At 35.1% G+C, this 17,101-nt stretch overlaps 1 protein-coding gene across 1 annotated transcript; it reads left to right on the top strand.

Moving 5' to 3' along the window:
* Nucleotides 1-3,601: 3,601 nt before the first annotated feature.
* Nucleotides 3,602-3,958, top strand: LOC140878164 (LOB domain-containing protein 4-like). Its single transcript, XM_073281776.1, has one exon. It carries the CDS (start codon nucleotides 3,602-3,604, stop codon nucleotides 3,956-3,958), a length of 357 nt encoding a protein of 118 aa, XP_073137877.1.
* The last annotated feature ends 13,143 nt before the right edge of the window (nucleotides 3,959-17,101 follow it).

Genomic DNA, 17,101 nt, shown 5'->3' on the forward strand with positions numbered 1-17,101 from the left:
GGGCTCAAGACTTCGAGAATGTGAACTGGCTATTTGGAGTCCAGAACACAATCGACATACTGATGTCGGTTAGTGAAGAAGAGAGAAGTCGAACCGCTGAGACCTTAGTGATGGAGGCTCGGATCAGGAAAGAAAACCCGGTCCACGGCCCACTCGAAACCGAGAAAGTGTTGCGAGATCAAATCGAGATGCTTCAGAATGAGCTGGAAATAGTTCGGAGGCAGATTGATCTTCACAAATCCATCGAAAAAGGCAAATTTGGTTGACACTAAATAAAATTATATTAGTTATAAGTGTGATGTTGTTTATTATCTAATATTAATTAATCAAATTTCATATTTAGTCCGATTAAATTGCTCTTGTTATAATTTTTTTATCTTTAACATTTCATCGCATATTGCTTATTATGGGGTTATTCATTGCGTTGACGTGACATTGAATTTAAAAGGAAAAAAAAAAGATAGAGTTATAAAGTAACCCATCACTATATATGCTGCTTCAAAAATAAATAAATAAATAGTTCTTCGTGTTTGTCAACAAGCTGACTATCACACACCAACTCGCGCGAAAGAAAATAAACAACACAAGTGTTTACGTGGTTCGATAGATTTGCTTACGTCCACGAAAAAGCAACACAATCACTTTATTAATCACCAACAGAACAAATCCAAGCTCAATAACCAGAGCTTATTATAACAGAGATAGAACAGAAAACTATTAATGCTAGATATAGACATGATTCAAGGGTTTGATCATTGAATCTTCCCATCACATTAATCTGCGCCCAAGTTTTCTCCTCCGAAATCTCTCTTTTCTTTTCTCAATATATTCTGAAGAATTTGATTTTTTGTTATTCTCATTTGTGTGTCTTTCATTTGCTCATATAGAGAATTACACCGAATTTTCCTCTTGGGTTTTAGGTCAAACAACTTACGGCCCAATTATAAAGTCAACATGGTCCAACCCGATAAGTCTTCTCACTTCCATCTGATCTGCTCTTGTACTTTGATATGCCTTCCAGCTTCCAGCTTTACGGAGAATTCATCTGACCTCTAACCAAGTTTCAGTACTCGAGCAATCGATCTGCCTGAACTCATCTGAAGACTCATCTGACCATCAACTTCAATCTGATCCCAATATTCGATTTGACCATGAACTCATCTGATCACTGAATTCATCTGATCTGTACTTTTTGATATAATCTCTTCTATATTCTTATTCAATCTGATAGAAACATATTTTAACAAGATATAATATTCATTTGATAAGGTGCTACATAGATTTCTGCAAGATTATGTAATTGATGGTGAATTTTTTTCTTTTTGTTTTTGTTGCAATACCATTTTTTTTATTAGAAATATGTTCTATAATTTAAAAAAATATATTGTTATGAACTTTAATTTTTTATTTTTTTTTGGAAACAAGTTATGAAATCTTATTAAACAATCTAGGGAATAATATTGGATTCAATGAAAAAAACGAAGGATCGGATTTTCGGTAATATTTTTCTATCTTTATTAGTGATATATTGGTTTGTGGTATGGTCATTATCAAAATTTTAAATTTTAAATTAAATTCCTTTCACATATTCCTTTCAAGATTTCAAAATTATATTCATTGTCTATAGTGTTTAATGTACGTGCAATGCATTACAATTAGTCAATTATAATTAGATATCAAGTCAAAGGAGACTTTTGCTTACAAGTGGCATAATAATTTCAATTGTGTAAATATTTACTTAATGGTAAAAATTAAAAGTACGGTAATTACATATCACATAAATTTTATGTAACAAGAAATACAAAACTATATGGATTTAACATAACATTCCATTCGAAAAAGAGTGACCAAATTTCTACTCTTTTGACTTTTGACCGCGATTTATTACATATATATCATCTGCTCAATCCAAGGAAGTCAAATTTCTATTCTAAGAAATTTTTAATTCATTAACGCAAATAATAAGGAAATTTGTGTTTGTTGTGAGAGAATTTTCTCACGTCAGATCCAACGACTTTAATTTTTTTAGGTCGTGAGATCTATGTCTAACACGTGGACTTCATGACCCTAAATTTATCGGGTCGAGGTTGTTGGATTTTACATTGACTTTATAATAAAATCACCTTAATTAGACTAATAACGATCCAAATCTAAATTTTTTCACTTTTTAATCTCCAAAACCAAGTCGAAAAGGTGAGACTAGTTTTATCTGCAAAATGTTCCTCTTGCGATATGGAAAACAAGCATACGTGCGCTTGAATTGGGGAACTTGAAACTATAGATTTCAAATCAGTTAAATTGCTTGGATGAATATATGTTAAGTGAATTTCAAATCCACGTTTCATTTACACCGAAACACGTATGACATCGTCTTATTGGTTAATTTTGTTGTTCAGATCTCCAACCCGTCCGATATAGGTAAAAGTATTATTTTTTATGCAAAATTATTAATTATTTCGCATCCAATATGAATCATGTCAACCGATTTCACAAAATACCTACTCGGATACTCATTAATTTATGTAGATGTAACGATGATTGTGATAGAATTGATATACACCAATTGTAGCCTGTAGGTTTCATTCAAATTCATTTTTAGAGTTTCTTCAAATCAAATCTTTTTCTCCAAATTGATAGAAGAGGATATAGTGATAAATATTTTCATTTGATGCCGAAAATCAAATCAAATGGCCGGTATATATTGCATGCATTGTTCTATAAATTTTCTTTGCTCGTCTTATATTTGAAAATTTCAAGAAATTAGTTACAAAAAGAATAGAAGAAACTTATTCTCTATAAATTTTATATTGCTATAGGATAGGTACACAACATAAAACAATACAAGTCAACAGTTTGAAGATTGGGTAATCCAATAATGAAAATGTTCTTTGTTCTTCATAAAATAATTGTAAAGTACTATGCGCACAAATCACAATCCTGAATTGTATATGCTATATGCCTTTTTCTTGAATTATAAAATCGCTAGGGATCATGCAAATTTTTGTATAGAAAATTAAAGTTGGATTTACTAGAATTTAACAAGCAAAATTTCCTATATACGTATATTTTTGATAATATAACTAAAATTTATACCATATATAGTTGACATGTATGCTAATAAAAAAATAGAGAAAATTGCACTTTTGGTCCGATAATTTTATCATTTTGTAATTTTACTCCTCTATTTTTCATATTTTAGTTTTATTCTGCATATTCTGATTTTTGGTAAATTCGATCATTTTTCGTCGAAAATGCTTATGTGACACCATATACTTCAGCTCCACATCAGCGTTGTATTGGTACTACATCAGCGCTACGTAATAGGAAAAAAATGATTAAAATTGTAAAAAAAAAAAAAAAAGATAGAGAACAAAAATCGCAATGTGACAAACATACTAGACTAAAAAAAAACAATTTTCCTTTAAAAAAATAGCAAAAATCTAGCTATTTAAATTAAATCCATTTTACTAGAATTACATGTGGAAATCCTGTGAGCAGATACTGATAGTAACACACATTAATCATCCTCAAATGACCCACACACACACTCTATATATATATAGAGCGCGGCTAATGCAACATGGAATCAATATTTAACACAATGGCTCATCAAAACTGTGCAGCATGCACCTATCGACGGAAGAGGTGCGGCCCGGATTGTGTGTTTGCGCCATATTTTCCGGCTGAAAAGGCTGAAGAGTTCGAAAAAGTAAACTGGCTGTTCGGAGGTCAAAACACGATGAACATGCTAAATTCTGTTACGGAAGAGGAGAGGAGCAGGACTGCAGAGACCTTGGTGATCGAGGCCAGTATCAGGCGAGAAAACCCGGTCCACGGTCCACTTGAAACGGAGAAAATGCTCCGGGAACAAATTGAGATGCTTCAAAAGGAGATGGAAATAGTTCAGAGACTTCTTCATCTCCACAAATCCACGGGGGATGGAAAAGATATTGGTTGAGTTGTAATTATAATAATTTATAGCATATATGTGTTTTTCAATTAAATAAAATTTGTAAATTTGGTATTATCATTTGGTGGAACTGCGGTGTTGGTTCTCTAATTAATTAATCAAAATTTAAAAGTTTTTTTCTGATTGATTTTCTCATGTTGTGATTTTAGACCTTTAACATGTCATTGCAGAATATTGATGTGCAATCGTTAATTCGTGACGCCAAATTATTATTATTTTTTTATAAAAAAAAACAGAGTTAAGTAAAGCTTTTGATCATACACAAAAACTTTTGTGCAATGGCTCGACGGATTAATTTTGTGATGCGAATTTTTTAATTAGATCACTCGTGAAAAAATATTATTTTTTATGCTAAATATCGGTATGGTTGACTCGTTTCGCGGAGGATAAAGATTCGTGAGACCATTTTACAAGAAACATACTCTTAATTATAATTAAGTTTAAAGGATTGAAATCACAACTAATTAAGCCAAATCAGTTACTTTCGGAAGAAAAGTGTATAAATTTCATCTTTAGTAATTAACAATTCAATTAACAATGCATAATTAATGTAAAACAACTGAATCAGCAAATAAAATTAAATAATTCTTTGTGCCTATCGACAAGCTCCCTTACATTAATTATTCAATTTTTTTAAAAAAAAATCATACAAATTAGAAATTGATCAATAATTCGTAGAATTTTTTAAGATGATCAGTTTGTTGCCTTTCAATTTAATATTTCTTCCATGGCCTTTTCAGGTTCCAAAAAGGTGCGATCAATCTTCAAAAATATCTTAGAAATTAATTAAAATTATACATCACCTCACGTCTTCAAAACGTTGAAGTCGTCAGTTATAACTTATAAGTTTGAATTAATTTGGTTCGATCGATGGCGAGACTTCTAAATCTATATAATAAACAAATCCATCAATTAGTACTTTAAATGCATGCATCCATTAATTTGGCAATAGATTTTAAGTTTCAAATAATTATTTTTTGAGTCATTACGATGGATTTGAAATCCATAAAATAATAATTTCAAGTTATTTCATTCGAATACTTTCTCAAATCCAAATATTTCGAAACGCATCCTTAAAGAATTCTCTGATCAGGCCAACAATATTACTTACAAGTGATCTTACGATTTTATTATTGTATTTCAAACATTGCAATTTATATCGATTTCTGCCCCCCAAAACATTAATTCCTATACAAATTTTTTTATTGATCGACCTATTTCATTTTCTGCTCATGAACATATTTATATTACTAAAACTAAAATTAATATCCAAAATTGTCACTAATTCAATAGAATCAATAAAAAAATATACCTTACAATAATTATAAGAAGATAGGTAAACTAACTATTTAATTAAATCATTATTTAAATCAAGATTACTATAAAATAACAAGAACATTTTTTAATTGTTCACAATTATAATTAATTAATGTAATATTATCGATTCAATTATTTAATATAATAAAATGTGACTCAAAATAAAATTTTTAATTTGTTACTAGATTAACTTAGAACACCCATGTCTGATACAGCCCTTTTCTTCACATACAAATACAATGTATGCCATAATAATTACTGGTGAATTAAAATGGAGACAAAATTAAGTTTAAAAGGTAATTAAAAATTATTCGTAATTCCAATCAAGAATTACAATATTACCGAAAATGAAAATATAAGAAGAAAAATAATATTTCACTCATTTTAATTACCCCTACATCTATGCAAATGCAAGATCCTCATGATGATCTATTCAACAGAGAATTCAGCCTCTGCATCTTCAACTGCTGCCTGAATCTGTTTATAAAATCATCCGCTCTCGCATCCACCGCCTCATCCCCGGCGCCGCCCACCTCCGATGTCTTCTCACTGGCGGACTTCTTCATCGACGCCGACGAGGAAGACTTTGCTCCCGCATCAGACTTGCTCCTCGTCACGTGAAAGTCGTTAGTATTATTACCCTCGGGAATTTGCCGGGCCTGATCATGATCTCGATTCGGGCCGTCTTCGTGATGGACGGTGGCTCGGGAGAAGGAGATCTTGATGGAGTTGACGCGTTCGAGGAAGGACGGGACACGCGCGAGCTTCGGCGGCGAAACGGCGGCGTCTTCGTTCTCGCTGGCTTTTGGAGGATCGGTGGTGCGAGGCTTGAGGCCCGATATTACGAAAATGGCGCCGATCGTGAGGTTCAGCAAGCAGAAGAGAACAGCGGGTGTCAGCCAGCTGGCCAAGAGCTCGACTCCGTTCATCTTCTGCTCTTCGACGTCGTTTTGCCGTTGATGATATATATATATATATATATATATATATGAGCACAAGAGAGAGAGAGAGAGAAAAAAAAATTATACTTGTAGACTGTGGTGAGCTGCGGGGAGGGATTTATTTATGAAGGTAAGGAGAGGTCGAGATGTGAATATATGAAAGTTCAAGGGCTTTTTTGGAATTGTCAGTAAGTATATGCCTTTTCTTTTCTTTTCCTTTTTTTTTTTTGAGAGAGGGAAAATAAAGGACTGAAAGAAACGGAGAGAAAATAATAATAAACGATAAATAAAGAAATAATTAAAAAAATATGAATGGAAGTCGTGCTTCTTCGGTGTTTGGAGGGCTGCAATTAATTTTGTAATTAATTAATTAATCGGAAGAGTTTCGTTGTAATTAATATATTGTAATAAATGGTTATTATGAAGGGGACGACTAAGTGTTGAAGATAGACTCAAGTGTGGCTATCACGTCAAGGTCATGCAATTGGCTTTTCAGTAAAGAAAAAAAAAAAAATATATATATATATATATATATGGGCAATTTGCTTAAAAAAATCTCCAAATGCAAACTTGTTTTGCTTTGGGGTCCTTAGTCATAAAATGTGGTACAAAACAATACAAGATGTGGTACAAAATCATACAAGATGTGGTACAAATTAACAAAAAATGTGATACAAAAAAATGACTAAGAAATGCAGAGCAAAACATGTTTGGATTGGAGATTTTTGAGCAATTTGCATTATATATATTATGCTAGGTTTAATTTATTTTCATAAAATATAATCAATATTATTATAGATTTCAGATGGGACCGTCTTAGATATTGATGGGTATACCGAGTGCATAGAATAACTTTAAATAAAATATATAATATTTTGAGCACGATATAATATTATAATAGAATATTATTTGAAAAAAGATGGAGGGGTTTAATTGGAGAAATTAGTATATTTTTGGGGGATAAAAAAATTTTAGAGAAAGAGAAATTGATCTGGAAAATTGAAAATAAACATAATGATTCTCTATTTTTATAACTTTTGTATTATTTAAAAACTTAAAATTGTCAAAAAAAAAAATGAAAATGAAAAAAATAGTTGCATATATGTCTCTAATTAAGGTCGGATTCAGATATATTATTAAGGGATGACAAACGAACATAACTAAAGATCACAAATATATATATATATATATAACAAAAATTAAATATAGTACTCTAATTTAAATAATATGTTTATATCTCAAATTTAACTTAAAATTTACCTCTACAACCTTATATTTTCTGAATATCATTAATAATTTCATTCGACAAACTACAATGTCACAAAAGACAGCTTTCTTCAAAAACAAAAAAAAAACTACAAAATATATTTTTTCAGTATAAACAATTTATAATTTTCGTAATGATTTTCACAACAAAAAATTTTATATTCATTACAGTTGTTGCGATTGGTAAAATCAAAGTCAAACTCACAAACTTGTAGGTTAACGATTTCTGCTTCAATAATTTGTTTTTAAGTTTAAAAAGCTTAAAACTTATTTGTGTTTAGATTTAAAAATTAGCGTTTGGGCTTTAATTTTTTTAAAGATTATGAGCCACAAATTTTTGGATCACTTTGCATTATTTAAAATAACTTAAGTTTTTTTTTTATCTCTCTCTTGTATTTCCGTATTTGGTTTCTAATCTATATTAATACATTATAAATTATATTTTAAATATAGGGATATTCCTCCCCCCCTCTTGCCCCTTAATGGAGCCGCCCCTGTCTCTAATTGCACCTCTTTGCCTCTTTGGTTCTTTACCATATCAAATTCATTTTTAGATTATAAGTTTTTTTTCTAATTTTTGTTTTCAGTCATATTTCCTAAGTGATATTTATGTGGTTCCGATGCGGCGCTGATGTGTGCAGTGTAATATCAATACAATCGATCGCAAATGTTTGAAATTGCCGAAATTAAAAGATACATATTGAGACTGAAATTGAACGTCAAAACATAAAAGAATGAAATTGCAATATTGCTAAAAAATAATATAATTAAAAACTACTATAATGCGAGTATACAATATTCATTAAAACACAGTTTCACACATCTACATATAATAGATTGTTCTTATCGTTAGTTCTATGTATTGTCAAATTTATTATAATTATTTAGTTAATCGGCCACTATCATTTTTTTTGGATTAATTTTAATCATTTGTTTGATATAGAGCTAATATGGAATTAATATGACGGCGATGCATTTATGTTCATATCAACACTGTCAATAAAAAATATTAAAGTTGACAAAAATAAGAATATATGAGACACTATATAAAATACGATGACATATAATATGTGCATGGCCAAATACAATTTCCGTCGCTTTACATGGTACAACATGGATATTTTTATTTGGTTTCTTTATAATATTCTTAATTAACAGTATTTTTATATTCTAGAGCGGAGATATGTAGAAGGTTGTGTTGGTTGAATTAATGGAACAGCAGAGGTCACATGGAGCAACTGCAAAGGCTGATAGAGACAGAGACTCAAGGGCCCGTCCCAATGTCTAAACTACACAAGATGGAAGACGACCAAGAAAATATATATATTTAATTCGAATATCACCGAATAATAACCATATAAACTAATTAATGAATAAAATATAATATCATGTTCATTTCTTGTTTTTGTTTCAAGCTTCCAACTTGTCATAAGATAAAAATGTAAGCTGTGTTTTTTTTGTTATGAACGATGTTTAATTTAGTTGTTTGACTAATTTAAAAGTGTGAAATTCATAAATTTCAATGGTTTTGAATTAAAGACTTTAGTTAAAGTGGCTCTAATGAGATTAATAGGGAGTTTTAAAAAAAAAAAAAAACGATGTTATTTATTTATTTCATGAATATATACACATTAGTTATGATTTTGTGTTGTGCCATAAGATATAACCACGTTCCATGGACAATTATGGAGTATGATTTTATGAGAAAAATAGATTGAAAATAATAGCGTTTTTGACCCATATTGTTATTTGTAATCCCAAGAACAAAATTAATCAAAAGTTACCATTTTCAAATTATATAGAAATCAGGAATGGTTAATTTGTACGTTTTTAAGTGCGCTTTTTAACTGGGGTGACCTAGGTACTCGAGAATTCAATTTCCTTATCTTGAAATAGCATTTTCCAACAAAGTTTTTGACTTTTTGCTTCAATCTGAATGATCGAATGAAATTAATTTAGATTAAAAAGCATAAAATTTTAGTTAAAACTTTAATATAACATATGTGTATATATACAGCTATATATATTCATCAACAAGTTGCACGGTTTTTATTTACACAAGAGCCAAAAATTAATAATGGGGCAAGAAACATAAAAAATCGGAAGTTTACCCGATAAATATAACATATATTTGAAAGAGTGGTACCATAAATTATTGACATGCATGCGACTGCAATTTGGTTTACATTTTGTGTGGAAAATTTCATCCTGCCCCATGGGTTTTATCCCATGTGATAGATAAAAGCACATGATTGGTCAAATTATGCAGGCTTCACGTAATTGATGTGGGCATCCATAATTTAAACCAATGAAAGAGTTCCACCTACCCCATGAATAATGCCCATGGGGTAGGATCGAACCATCTCGAACCATCCTGCTTTGTATGAACACATTTATATATATATTTTTACGTATATATATAAATAATATAATGTGAACGCTTTTATGTGTACTAAGTATATTAGGTTTCTATCTCAAAAAAGAAATATATATATATATTAGGTTTCTACGTCATGATGTAAAACTTTTATTACATATGCAATAAATATATTAACAATTTTATTGGCCAGTGGATGTAATGATTGTCGGGTTCTTGTCCTAATATTTTTATTTCTACACGTTCTTTGCGTTTTTCCTCCAAGTCGAAGGAAAGTAGGTCGAAAATACATGCCTCTCTAGGCAAGTACTCATACATAAATCCAAAGACCTTGACTCTGAAAAAATAAATAAATAAATACATGAAAGACCTAGACTACATGACTGAAAAGGTATGTAAATCAAAAATACTTATTGGGTATAGTAAAATGTAATGATTAAGCCACGACTATATATAGGTATGGGTCGGTACGGTTTACCGTATCAAAAATCGGATACCGTATATCGTACCAAAAAAATCGATATGAAATTTTTTTATATCGATACTGTACCGTATACCGAATATACCGAATTTTCGGTACACCGAACTTTCGGTATGACGAAAATCTATACCGTGTATCGATACCGAATTCAAAAAAATTTCGGTATATCAAAAAATTATCGATATACCGAAAAAAATTCGGTATACCGGTAAAAAAGTCGGTACCGACTTTTTTTTTCGGTATACCGAAATTATATATATATATTAAAAAAAATTATTTTTCGGTATATCGGTATATACCGAAATACCGAAAAAAAAATTTACCATACCGATACCGATACCAAAAATTTCGGTATGGTATCATGTCGTACCAAAATTTTCGGTAAACCGATTTTTTCGGTAATTTCTGTAATTTTTTCGGTACGTTTTTTCGGTATTTCGGTATTTTTTTCCAATCCCTAACTACATATCTTTATTTGTTGCAGTGGATCGAATAATTCTAACACGAGTAATGCTACATATACAACTAAACTTGTACAACATAATTTACATCATAAAAAAATTAATATAAAAATTTTATTTATAAAATTATATATATATATATATATTGAATATAAAATATCACGATATATATAATATTAAAATCTCACGATAAAAAGCAAACAATCACGATATAATTGTTGTAAATATCGTTGTACGAGATTGTAGTGACCCGTATCCAGAATTAGCGATTAATTAGTATATTAATCATGTAATCATGTTTAGATTAAGTAAAACATGATTAACGAAAATCCAAATGGGTTAACGGAGTCCAGAAATGGATTCAGGATACTCGAAAAAATAGCCGGGAAGGTCCCGAGGATCCGGAGGATTCGGAAGCTCCGAACCAAGTCAGGAGGCTCCGAACTGGATCGGAGGATCCGAACTCAGGATCGGAGGCTCCGAAGTGGATCGAAAGCTCCGTCGGTGAGATCGGACGTTCCGATCGGGACCAGGGCACGTGTCATGGCTGACGTCAGCAAAGTGACGTCATGGCTGACGTAATATTGGGCGATCGGACGCTCCGAAGATGGGATCGGAGGTTCCGATCGTGTTTGGACGTTCCGAACCGTGTTCGGAGGCTCCGAACTCCGTCTATAAATAGGGGGCCAAGATTTCATTTTCAAGTGCACCTTTCCCTCTCTTCTCTTTGATTCTTAAGCTTTCTAACTCAGATCTAGGGAGATCTAGGCATCCAATGAGGCATCCGAAAGTGGCATAGCGATCCCAACGTCGAGGCGAAGATGTGCCTAAGTTTTGAGGCAATTGTCATCAGCGGGCTGACGACGGACGCAGGTATAGCTATGGTCTCCTTAAAATATTTAGGAGTATGCAATAGCTTAGTTAAGGCTTTTAGAGCTTAATTATTGATGCATGAGTATTTGCATTGTAGAGTTGATGATAGGCTGGGAACCTAGAGTGGGACTGCTAGGACTGCCTGTAGTAAGGTACGTAAGTACAGACTGAGATAGCCAGCGGGTTTTGCATGCTTATATGTTGCATTTGTGTGTCATATTATTATGCAGCATGTGCATATCATATTGTGCCTGTCCATCTTGTGAGATGAGCCATGTAGGGCCGCTCAGCCCTGTCTGGACGGTTGATGTCTAGGGCCCAGTGACTGACGGGTCATGGGTGATTAGCATCTGGGGGACACGGTCCACGTCCTATAGGAATGAGCAGTGTACATAGGGTTTGCTCCCCGGGTTGTACCACTCATGTCCTAGGCGCCTTTACTGAGCAGTTGTATACAGTTATCCCAGATATGGATACCCTATCATTTGCATGCATCATATTTGTATGTTTTACCCAGTGCTATCGTATTGAGCTTATTGCTCACGTCCAGTCTTTTCTGTGTATCTGGACACCCCATTCGACGGGGCATGTGTAGGTGCAGGATTGAGCACCAGGAGCTTGGAGTAGCCAGTGACCAGTGAAGACAGCAGGATTAGCTGTAGGTTTTGCCTTTAGGCTATTTATTCGATTTGGTTGTATAAATCGAATTGGTTTAACCGGTTGTATTCTGCCGGTCTGTTTTTATTTAAGTCTTCCGCAGCGATTTATTTAATGCATGTCTAATTATGCTCTTAACTGTGATTAGGTAGCGGATCCGGGTAGGGTCGCTACATTTATTGGTATCAGAGCATATGCATGCAAGTGACTTGGGATATAGTACTGAGAATTTGGGTTATCCTTATAGGATGGATGAGACCTTGGAAGAGATGATGATGCGGCGATTAAGTTGCCCAGATACTATCATCATCGATAGGATTTCTAAAGATTTGGCTTATGGGATTCCAGCAAGTGCGGGCAGGAACGATGGATCGTGTCTGAGCTTCCGAGACTTATACTCATATGGATCCTAGTTTTGGATCGAGTACCGGATGCCAGAGGCAGTGGTAGAGGATTGGTGGGGACTTACTTGATGCTTGCATCTGTACAGTCATTACCATGATGACACTACTCTGAAGATTCTCCAATCGTAGTTGGAGAGATTTTCATGCGGAACATAGTTTTGCCGGTATGCTTGTATCGATGCATTCGGTAGGCACACGGGAAACTTCATGTTCAAAAGCATGATATGAATACAAGAAGAACGCTTATGGTATATCGTGAGCAGAAGGGGTCGACTGACATGCACTGACGCAGAGCATAGCTGATTAGCTATCATGAGCCATTTCTCCAGAGTTCTTCGTAGGTGGACATGTAGAGAGACTTGGTTGGGAGTATGCTTGTATCGATGCGTGTGTCGATTAGAAGCTTCATGCTCAAGAAACGAAGACTAGTACGATGATTTAAATACTGTATCATTGTAGTTGTAAACAGTATTTCAGTTGTAATGAATCATCATACTTTGGTTGTATCATTTCAAGTTCGATTGTACATTTCATTGTATTTTGAATACTGTATGTATTACATGAGATTGTAATAAAGAGAATTGTACATAACTTGAAATAAGTGATACATGTTTTATTTATCCAGCAATTCGTGGATGATTGCATGATTGTGCAGAAGTTTGGATTGGATTTAGTTGATTAGTGTTCAACTATTGCAGCTCATGGGATTTGAGTGGGCCAACTGTGACAGTGTGACTTGCGGTTAGTCTAGGCGTTTTCCTAGGATTGACCTAGTTAGTCGGTGGACTAAGTTAGTGCCAGCGATGAGTGGACTCATCTGGAGGCATTAAGGGTATTGTTCGGTTTAGAACGTTGGGCTTCATTCTAAGTTGTGTCCTTAGAATAGTAGGCTGTCTGACCTTTGTTAGGTTGAGGCTTGTGATGATGGGTTTTCATCGGGATGCCAGGTCCAGTATATGCCGAAAGTTGTGGACTATGACCAGGACTAGACGTGATGGGGCGCGACCCTATGCCAGTATTACTCTGGGAGTCCTTGTACTTCAGAGGTTATCTGGGAGCCCTTGTGCTTCAGGAGATGGCGGTGGGAAGGCTACTAAGTCTAGGGATTTGGTAGCAGTCACGACAGGGTATGACCTTGGATTAGATATCAGGTTTGATATCGATGATTCGATATCGTCTGGTGTGCCAGAGATATAGTTTGAGTGTTCTGCTATGGGAACCTGTCATGGAGGGATTTTCTTGGCAAGTGTATACTCTGAGCATATAGGTTTTAACCTTTGGGTTACTGCTAGATGTGTGGATCTAGTAGGTGGACGGATTTCTACCAACGATGACTAGGGGTTGTCATCAGAGTTGTGGTTAGAACTTCCTTGTGATGGGAATCATCCAAGATATTGGATGGGATGTTGTTACGAGACTTAGACTCGAATGTGAGAACTACTCCATGATGAATGACTTCATCTGCGAGGGATTATGTAGTGACCCTGCATGGAATCACCTACTAACTGGCAACTAATAGCATGCATTAAACTTAATACAACAAAATACTTAACAGAGTAAAAACGTGCGGAAACATAATCCATAATTTACATATCAGCTTAGTAATATAATCCAGGCTTAAATCTGTAGTGATACAACCATATCGAAATTCTTAAAAGTAAACATTATACAGCTAATAAATCGTGCTGTATAAAAACTTTCAAAGCTCCTGCTCCCTAGTCCTGCCTTGAACTACCAGTTCCGTCCATCCTGCGACCTGCCCCATGGAATAGGGTGTCCAAGATAACAACTAGGACGTGAGCGCTACGCCCAGTACATAAACATGAGTAAAAATATGTATATAATGCATGCAACATGATGACTGGTACAGGGTCATCTGAAAAGTCATGCTCAGAACCGGCGCCATATGAGTGCTGCCACCGCACGGATCAACCTCTGGGTGCAACCACACTCGTCTAGTACACCAGAGTAGACAGACATAAATGCCCCCGCCGTCGCAGTACTCTCAGTGACAGACTATCGAGTATAGAGCTGAGCGGCTCTATAATCAGGTATAACAAGAAATAGGCTCAACGTGTATATGCACATGACATATGAGTATAGAAAGCGATAAATCATACATCATGCCATATAATAATGCCAAATAAATGCAACATATAAACATGTATACTCGCTGGCAATCTCAGTCAATGTGTACGTACCTCTAGGCTAGTTCAAGTATAATAGGATCCTAGGTTCCAAGCCTATATTCAAAAGTTCACCGTATCACTACATAAATTCTATAAGCCTTAACTAAGCTAATAAGTACTCTCAAAACTTAAATAGATTCCCGGACCATACCTTCGTCCGTAGTTAGCCCTTTGGAGTCGCTAGTCCCGGATGACTATAACCACACCTTGGTTATTCCAGAACCTCTATTATAATCGATAGGGCCCTCAAGTGTATATCTCACACTATATAACTGAAGAAGGAAACGCGGGAATTCGTATTTCAAAACTAAAGCAAATGAGCCCTATTTATAGCCAAAATCTCGGCAACGATCGGAACCACCGATCTCGGGATCGGAGCTTCCGATTCCAGCTCATTCTGTGCATGTCCGACACGTCGGGATCGGAACCACCGTTCCGGGATCGGAACTTCCGATCGAACCCCCGATCAACACTTGTCAAAACTCACAGTTGAGTCATTGAGCATTGCTGGCTGGCGGAGATCGGAACCTCCGTTCCTGATCGGAACGTCCGATCTCCGTGCATCCGATCTGCTTCCGAAGTGGTCAGGATCGGAGCTTCCGAACTGGGATCGGAGCTTCCGATCTGGCCCAAAGTCAAAAGCCCAAATTCCTCTTCCGAAATCCAATAACACTCCGAAATAGATCAATTACCAACCCTTAATCATGTTTAACATATTATTATCTTAAAATGGGTTCCGGGTTACTACATTCTCCCCACCTTTAGATATTTCGTCCGCGAAATAACATCTAAAGATAAATCAAGATAACAATATGAAACAACAAACCATGTCTTATTACAACAACGGTAATTACATCTTAGATGGTAATCAAAAATACAAAGCAAACAACTCAGGATATTCTGCTCGCATACGACTCTCAGTTTCCCAAGTTGCTTCTTCAACGCCTCGGCGCTGCCACTGTACCATCACAATTGGTATAGTCTTGTTCCGAAGAACTTTCTCCTTCTTGTCTAGGATACAGATTGGTCGTTCAACAAAAGACAGATCTGGCTCTAGCTGAATATCAGTAGATTGAATCACATGAGATTCATCAGCTATGTACTGTCGAAGCAACGACACATGAAAAACATTGTGTATACTGGAAAGAGATGGCGGTAAAGCCAAACGATAAGCAACATCTCCGATCTTCTCCAGTATCTGGAAAGGCCCAATGTAACGAGGAGACAACTTGCCTTTCACACCGAATCTCATCACCTTCCTAAAAGGTGATACTCGCAGAAAAACATATTCACCAGGCTCAAACTGAAGTGGCCTGCGGCGAATATTCGCATAACTGGCTTGTCTATCTTGAGCAACTTTGATCCTATGCTTGATCAAATCTACCTTGTCTACAATCTGCTGCACCAATTCAGGACCCTCGACTTGCCGTTCCCCGACTTCATCCCAGAATAACGGAGTACGACACCGTCGACCATACAATGCCTCGAAAGGTGCCATATCAATACTACGATGATAACTGTTATTGTAGGCAAATTCAATCAAAGGTAACTGATCCTGCCAAGATAAACCAAAGTCCATGACAGAAGAACGTAGCATATCCTCCAGCGTACGAATAGTGCGTTCTGACTGCCCGTCAGTCTCCGGATGATACGCCGTGCTCAAACTCAGAGTGGTACCCAACGCCTGCTGAAAACTACCCCAAAAACGTGAAGTAAATCGCGGATCTCTATCACTGACAATACTCACTGGAATCCCATGTAATCGCACAATCTCCTGGATATATAAGCGTGCCATGCGATCATAAGAATACTCCCGGTTATAAGGAATAAAGTGTGCTGATTTCGTCAAACGGTCAACGACAACCCAGATAGCATCACACTGACGTGAAGTCATAGGCAAGTGGGTGACAAAATCCATAGTTACGTGCTCCCACTTCCATTCGGGAATCTCAAGATTCTGCAGTAATCCACCTGGTCGTCGATGTTCAGCCTTGACCTGTTGACAAACCAAACATCTCGAAACAAATTGATACACACTTCGCTTCATCCCCTTCCACTTGAATCTAGTTCGCAAGTCCTTATACATTTTCATACTTCCAGGATGAACTGATAATCGACTCCTGTGAGCTTGAGATAGAATATCATTCCTGAGCTCCGCAACATTA

This window comes from Henckelia pumila, chromosome 2 (assembly GCF_033568475.1).
Source record: "Henckelia pumila isolate YLH828 chromosome 2, ASM3356847v2, whole genome shotgun sequence".
NCBI classification, from domain to species: domain Eukaryota; kingdom Viridiplantae; phylum Streptophyta; class Magnoliopsida; order Lamiales; family Gesneriaceae; genus Henckelia; species Henckelia pumila.

Coding starts and splice junctions, on each gene's coding strand:
- LOC140878164 (XM_073281776.1), top strand. CDS start 3,602: ATGGCTCATCAAAACTGTGCAGCATGCACCTATCGACGGAAGAGGTGC.